Source organism: Miscanthus floridulus, chromosome 19 (assembly GCF_019320115.1).
Source record: "Miscanthus floridulus cultivar M001 chromosome 19, ASM1932011v1, whole genome shotgun sequence".
Classification (NCBI taxonomy): Eukaryota; Viridiplantae; Streptophyta; class Magnoliopsida; order Poales; family Poaceae; genus Miscanthus; species Miscanthus floridulus.
The window spans coordinates 14,991,378-14,998,652 of record NC_089598.1 but is presented as its reverse complement, the minus strand read 5'-3'; the positions used below and the strand labels follow the sequence as shown (position 1 = coordinate 14,998,652).

General features: G+C 52.7%; 1 protein-coding gene across 1 annotated transcript; it reads left to right on the top strand.

Moving 5' to 3' along the window:
- The first annotated feature begins 320 nt into the window (after positions 1–320).
- LOC136525602 (uncharacterized mitochondrial protein AtMg00810-like) lies at positions 321–1,151 on the top strand. The gene has a single exon (XM_066518539.1). It carries the CDS (start codon positions 321–323, stop codon positions 1,149–1,151), a length of 831 nt encoding a protein of 276 aa, XP_066374636.1.
- The last annotated feature ends 6,124 nt before the right edge of the window (positions 1,152–7,275 follow it).

Genomic DNA, 7,275 nt, shown 5'->3' with positions numbered 1-7,275 from the left:
TTCGCGGTTTCACACAGCGTCCGGGCATTGATTATGATGAGACATTCAGTCCAGTTGTCAAGCCAGCGACCATCCGGATGGTACTCACTTTGGCACTGTCTCGCTCCTGGCCGATTCACTAGCTTGATGTGAAGAATGCATTTCTCCATGGCACTTTGACTGAGACAGTCTACTGCGCACAGCCAACTGGGTTTGTCGACTCTTCCAAGCCCAATTATGTCTATCGCCTGAACAAGTCACTCTATGGGTTGAAGCAAGCTCCTCGCGCCTGGCACAGTCGCTTCGCCTCTCACATTACCTCACTCGGGTTTGTCGAGGCCATGTCTGACACGTCGCTGTTCATCTACTGCAAAGGTGCTGACATGGCTTTTCTTTTACTCTATGTTGATGATATTGTTCTCACTGCGTCATCTCCGAGTCTCCTCCATCGGATTATCGCAGCACTTCGCCAGGAATTCTCCATGACAGACATGGGGCCTCTTCACCATTTTCTGGGTGTCAGTGTTCAGCGCAGAAGTGACAGTTTATTTCTCTCTCAGAGACAGTACATGCTGGACATTCTGGACCACGTCGGTATGAGTCACTACAAGCCGAGCAGCACTCCTGTGGACACTCACTCCAAGCTTTCTGCTGATGGTGTTTCAGTCGCTGATCCGAATCAGTATCGTAGTCTTGTCGGGGCTCTTCAGTACCTCACCTTCACCAGACCAGACATTGCATATGCTGTTCAGCAGGTATGCCTGTACATGCATGACCCACAGGAACCTCATTTGAGCGCTCTGAAGCGCATTCTCCGGTACCTTCAAGGTACATTGGATCTCGGTCTATACCTCCACCGGACCTCTCTAGCTGATCTCACTGTCTACACCGATGCAGATTGGGCGGGTTGTCCTGACACATGCAAATCTACCTCGGGTTATGCGGTGTTTCTCGGGGACAATCTCATCTCCTTGTCGTTCAAGCGTCAGCCTACAGTGTCTAGGTCCAGTGCAGAGGCGGAGTATCGAGCAGTCGCGAATGGAGTCGCCGAAGCCTGCTGGTTGCGCCAACTTCTGATAGAGCTTCGCTGCCCACTCCGTCGTGCTACAGTGGTCTACTGCGATAATATCAGTGCCGTTTACCTCTCCACCAACCCGGTTCAGCATCAGTGAACCAAGCATATTGAGATCGGCCTGCACTTCGTTAGAGAACGAGTCGCCCTCGGCGAAGTCCGCATCCTGCACGTTCCCACTTCGTCCCAGTACGCCGACATCTTCACCAAAGGTTTGCCGACGTCCGTGTTCACGGAGTTTAGGTCCAGTCTCAATGTTCGCGATGCTCCCAATTTAGACTGCGGGGGAGTGTTGGAATGTAATATGGCGTGTGGGCCTGCCTAGCCTCCCCACCAGGGGCGGGGGGGGGGGGGGGGGGGCTCAAGCCCCCCTACCCAAACCGAAGCAGTGCAAATTACTGTAGAGCCCCTATGAATTTTTAGGCAAAGTTCTATAGTGTAGGGGGGCTGAGACTTAAGATCGAGTAGCAGTGTTGAGTCCCCCTAAAATATTTCCTGGATCCGCCGCTGCTCCCCACAATGCCTATATATGTAAACGCTGATCCAACATAGTAATTATTGAGTATTCCCTAATCCTACTCTTTCAAATATATTGATATCGTATTAATATGGTGGACTAATCATCATCATACTGTATATGGCCAGGTTTGGGACTGTAGTCTACGTCTACGTCTGCACGGTGTGCCATAGCCGAACGGCGACTCCATGACCGCGTTACCAGAAATCGACCCCACTCTAGACTGGTGTGACTCCTTAATATAATTTTGTAAACTTCTTTAACATTTTATGGATCAAATAAGTAATTAACTATAATATTTTTATATTTTAAAAAACTATTGATGATATGTATGAATTGACATATCGAGAATTCAATTAATATTCTCATTACATTTGAAATAGTTTTTCATACACCGTGCGCGTCGTACATGCATATTTGCTAGTAGAGAAAACGAAGGAGATAAAGTACATTTTTGTTTAAGGAATGTACTGATGTAGATGTATACATGAAGCAAAGAATCTACTTAGAAATGACGATATTAAGTTTAATGTTATTACCAACCATATTCCTCATACATAGTATAAAACTCATGTTTGCTTGATAACGTTGATGAACTTGGCCATCCAATGGTATATTCGAGCTTCCACACCTTGTTCCAAAATACAGGTCACTTTAGTTTCATGTCACGAGTCAGGGTTCTCTAACACTTTTACCATGTTTTCTAATGCCAAATATATGTATGCATATTTCAGGATGAATTTAATGCAGTTAACCACATAATGTAGGCCCCGTTTGGTACGGTTTTTACCGGCTCCGGCTTATCTGACACCAACACTGTAGCAACACTGTAGAACGAAGCCGGTTTTCTCTCTCTTCCTCTCCCCCTCTCACTGACACGCGCACAGTGTTGGCGTCAGATAAGCCGAAGCCGGTGCAAGCCGTGCCAAACGGGGCCGTAGATGTAAGCATGTGCTTTCCAAACTTATCAAAACTAGAGAAATTTGATTGAAGAAAAACTAAAATAACCTGTATTTCGAGGACGTACCTCTGGACCTGTAAGAGTCACGTCGAGGCATGTGAGGGAGCTACAATGCTTGAGGAGTTGTACGTTAGTGTCGACCTCGGTCTCGGCCTCACCGTCAAAGATTAGATGACGAGGACGATGTGACCTCATACAGATCTTGAGGCTCCTCACGCACGGTAAGTCACCGTCAACATCAAGCCATCTAGGCGGGAATCCTCGCGGAAAGGATACTTCAAGTTCTTGCTCGGAGCTGAGATAGTAAGCGGCTGGTGCCAGGGCTGAAGCAAGTGGAAAACTTTTAGGTTAGATGTCCTAAGTTTCAGCGACAGAAATTTGACGTCCTGTAGTATTCGTAGTTCCGAGAGCATGTCGGCTTCGAGCAGCATCTCTTCATCGAAAGCGTCAAGGCAAAGCTTCCTCATGCGCAGCTTCTGCAAACGCGGGCAGCTCGCCGACGACAGGAGGCGGCCCAGAAGGTGAACACTGCCGGCTTCCATCCTGATCCATTCGAGCTAAAGATCCGCGAGTGATGTGAATTCCATGGCAGTGGGGAGCCGGAGCCTTGCGCCGCCTAATGCCAATCGCATGGCTTCCAACCTTACCGGGCTAGCTGGGAGCACATCAAGAAACACAACGGGCTCGTATTCGTCGTGGCCATTTCTCACCCCAGTGAGACTCATCATCGCGTCCGCTCCATAGATAAAATATGTCCAAAAATATGGCAGACGCATTTTTCACGCTGAAAGACTTCACCCCGTGCTGAAAAGCTTTCCAGATCCATCCTTGTATGGCATCCACGGACGCCGGCATCAGCCGTTCCAGGTAGCGCTCACCGTCAGGATCCCTGATGCCTCCCACTCCGTTGCGGAAAGTATCCACCGACGCCGGCGGCATGTCATCATGGTACGGGTCATCAGGGTGAGGTGAGTGTGTGGTATACGAGATCGCCAGCCTCTCAAGGGTGAGCAGCCGGATTGGGTACGGAGGGCAAGGGCGTCGTTAACGGAGGAGACGTACCGCGTCAGGGCGGTGCGTTCTTCGACGTCGGTGGCTTCCCACACTGACCGAGAGATGAAGCTGAGCGCGGGCACGCGCTTCCAGAGTCCGAGCCACCGCCGCGAGAGCGCGCTCGTGCGCACCGCGTCCCTCGCGTCGCCCAACAGCTCTAGGACGTGCAGGAGCACGTCGTCGTCGAGGCCGCTGATACGGTCGACGACGTCACCGGCCGATGACGTCGTTATAGCCTTGCTCGTTTCCGGTTTCGCGTCTCCTCCGCCGTCGTCGAAACGTCCATGAGCAGGCAGGGCTCGGTAGCGAGTGGCGGGCTGGTGGCTAGGGCTCTCGTTTCCGTGGATGCGGGGAACTAGGGCTAGGGCTCTCGTTTCCGTGGATGCGGGGAACTAGGGTTAGGGTTAGGGCTCTCGTTTCCGTGAATGCGGGGAACTTCTCGTTTCCGTGGATACGGGGAACTAGATGATGCTGCGTACGTATCGGCGAGCGCCTGGAGGATATATCGATACAACATATAATGAGCCCGGCGGTGGCTGTGTTCGCGTCTGAATTGAAACTTTTTTTTTTGAGAATGTCTGAATCGAATTCGATGGCGGCCGGTAAACTTCACGGACCGTGCCTGTCAATGTGAAGTGCGCAAGTGCCAAACTGCCAACGCATAACAAGAAAGCCCACTCGCTCCGTGGAACTCCCGATCGGCAGCACAATGGTGAGGCCGGTTGTACGTACGATAATGTCACCACACCACACCCAGTGAATGCCGAGCCCAGGAAGGGAAATCGCATGAGGCCCAAGAACAGGAGAGTGACTGGCCCAGATTGGGTTTGTAACGTCTGTGAGCCCAGGCCCATCCGTGAGGAGTAGAAGAGTGAAGGAAGGAGAGGAAGAGAGGCATCGAAGAACTCTGTAAACAAGAAAACCTAATCACACTATCGGTCGTCAGCCTGTCCGGCGGACCTGTTTTCCCTTTTTCTGAGTTCCCCGGCGCCGCCGCAGCGAGCGTCGTCGACAATCTGGTATCAGAGACATCGATCCGGCGCCTCCCAGGGCTGGATCCGCCGGAGCCACACCCCCACTTCACCCGTCTTCAGCGCGCCAGGGGAGTCATGGATCCAAACGTGCGCTCCCTCTTCGACGAAGTACTCAAGGGGATCGACGACCTCCGCGCCGAGTCCAGCGGTCGATGGGAGCGATGGGAGCGCCGCTTCGAGGAGGCGACATCAGAGTTCCAGGCGCGGAACGAGGCGGTGGACCGTCGCATCCAGTCGCTGGAGGAGTTTGCCTCGGCACAGTACACTGCCGCCGTCGTCGCCGACAACTGGGGGGGACACTTCGACGAGTGCGTCTCCGACCTCGAGCAGCGGATGGTGGATCTCGAGCTGATCCGCATCCACGAGATCAACGACGAGCGCGATGACAGGGTAGCCGCTGTCGAGACCGCCGTGGAGGAGCTCAGTCAGTTGGCGCCCGGAGGTGGACGGTCAGATCTACGATCTTCGCTCGGTGGTGCAGAACCTCCGGTCGAGGGATGGTCGAGCTGCAGTGGAGCTGCCTACATCGGGCACCCTGCGGCAGCCGGAGTTGGTCGCCGCGCGCTCATCTGTCGGGACTCCGACCGACTGGCCCAGCTGGGCACCGCGTCGAATCGACTACACGGGAGAGGGGCTATGGATTGGTCACAACCATAGCTCCGACCCCGGCCAATGGTATGTGCCGTCCTCCAGATCCCCCTCCCCATTCAGTTCCATATCCCCGTTTCCCTCCCAAACCCAACCCTACCTTCACCGTCGCGGACGCCCACCATCCACCCCATCCACCTAGATCCTTCCCCTATCCACCACCAATCCTCCCACCTCGGCCAATTACCCAAAATCCATTTTCCCCAATTCGATGGCACGACCCCCCAACTATGGATCACTCAGGCCCATTCCTACTTTGATATGTACTTCGTTGATCATTCCATGTGGGTTCGCGTGGCTACGATGCAATTCACCGGTGCAGCCAAACGCTGGATTCAATCCATTGCTCACCGCCTCGAACACATTGGTTGGCAAGACTTCTGTGCATTGGTCCGTGAGCGTTTCTGCCGCGATCAACATGAACTTCTCATCCGCCAAATGTTTCACATTAAGCAGACCGCCTCGGTTCAAGAATATATCGATCAATTTGTTGATCTTATTGAGCAACTCTCGGCTTACACACCTAACCCAGATACCCTTTCCTACACCACCCGCTTTATCGATGGTCTCCGCGACGATATCCATTCTGTTATTCTTGTTCAGCGACCCGCTGATCTCGATGCTGCTTGCTCGCTTGCCCTTTTGCAGGAGGAGGCCGTCGAGCCATCACGCCGACGGGAATTCCTGGCGTACCGATGCTCCCGCCTTCATGAAGCCAGTGGCACCTCGGGGGCCGTTGCCGCTTCCTGCTCCTCCCCAACGCCTGGCTCTTCCTGCTCCTCCCAGTGCAGCCCGAACCGAAGCAACAGCTTGAAGATCGTCGTCCAGACTTCCGCAGAGTTTCAGTGGATCATAAGTTGCAGTCCCTCCGCTCTTACCGGAAAGCCCATGGACTCTGTATGCGTTGTGGTGAGAAATGGCACCAGGGCCACAAATGTTCTCCAGCTCTCCAATTGCATGCCTTATAGGAGGTCTGGAATCTTTGCGAGGATCTCTTCACCGAGACAGACAGTTCAGAGCCCAATACTCCTGTCACGGCTGATCAGTCCTTCATGCTCCTGTCTGCTGCTGCTGTTTCTCCATCACTCCACCCTCGCACCTTGCAATTTCAAGGCATGCTCCAAGGCAAGAGTATCAACATCTTGTTAGATTCTGGGAGCACCAACTCCTTTCTCGATACCAACTTGGCAGCTTCTTTCACGGGGGTCCAGCAGCTGTCAGTTCCTACTTCTGTGCAAATTGCCGATGGCGGGTCCATCTCTTGTTCTGCTCAAATACCGTATGCAGAGTGGTCTATTCAAGGATATGTTTTCCATTCTACACTCAAACTCATTCCCATTGGCACATATGACATGATTCTGGGGATGGATTGGCTACAGGCATTTCTCTCCCATGAAGGTACATTGGCTTCAACGATGGGTTCAGATTCCTTATGGTCTCCACAATGTGGTGTTACATGGTAGTCTTTCCGAGCAGCTTCATTGTTCTGTCCTTCAGCTACATCAGTTGTCTGCTGAGGAACCTGCATTCACTCCAGCAGTGCACAGTGATCTGCCAGGAGATTCAAGCGCTGCTGTTTCAGTACCAGCACTTGTTCAAATTGCCAACCGAGCTGCCCCCTCGATGGGCCTGCGACCACTCCATTCCCCTCATTCTAGGAGCTCAGCCTGTCTCTGCCCGCCCCTATCGCTACTCACCGGCCTTGAAGACAGAGATTGAGGCTCAGGTGACTAGAGATTTGTAGTCTGGCTTCATTCGCCCTAGTACCAGCGCCTTCTCTTCGCCAGTTCTCTTGGTCAGGAAGAAGGACAACAGCTAGGCGTTTTTGCAGTCGATTACCGCCAACTCAACGCACTTACTGTGAAGAGCAAGTTCCCCATTCCGATCATCGATGAACTTTTGGATGAACTATCCGGAGCTCAGTTGGTTCTCTTGTTTGGATCTAAGGGCTGGTTTCAACCAGATCCTGCCTTGCACCTGGGGAAGAACACAAGACTGCTTTCCAAACCCA

What these genes read in the sequence shown, in the direction of transcription:
- LOC136525602 (XM_066518539.1), top strand. Translation starts at nt 321, where the DNA reads ATGTCTGACACGTCGCTGTTCATCTACTGCAAAGGTGCTGACATGGCT.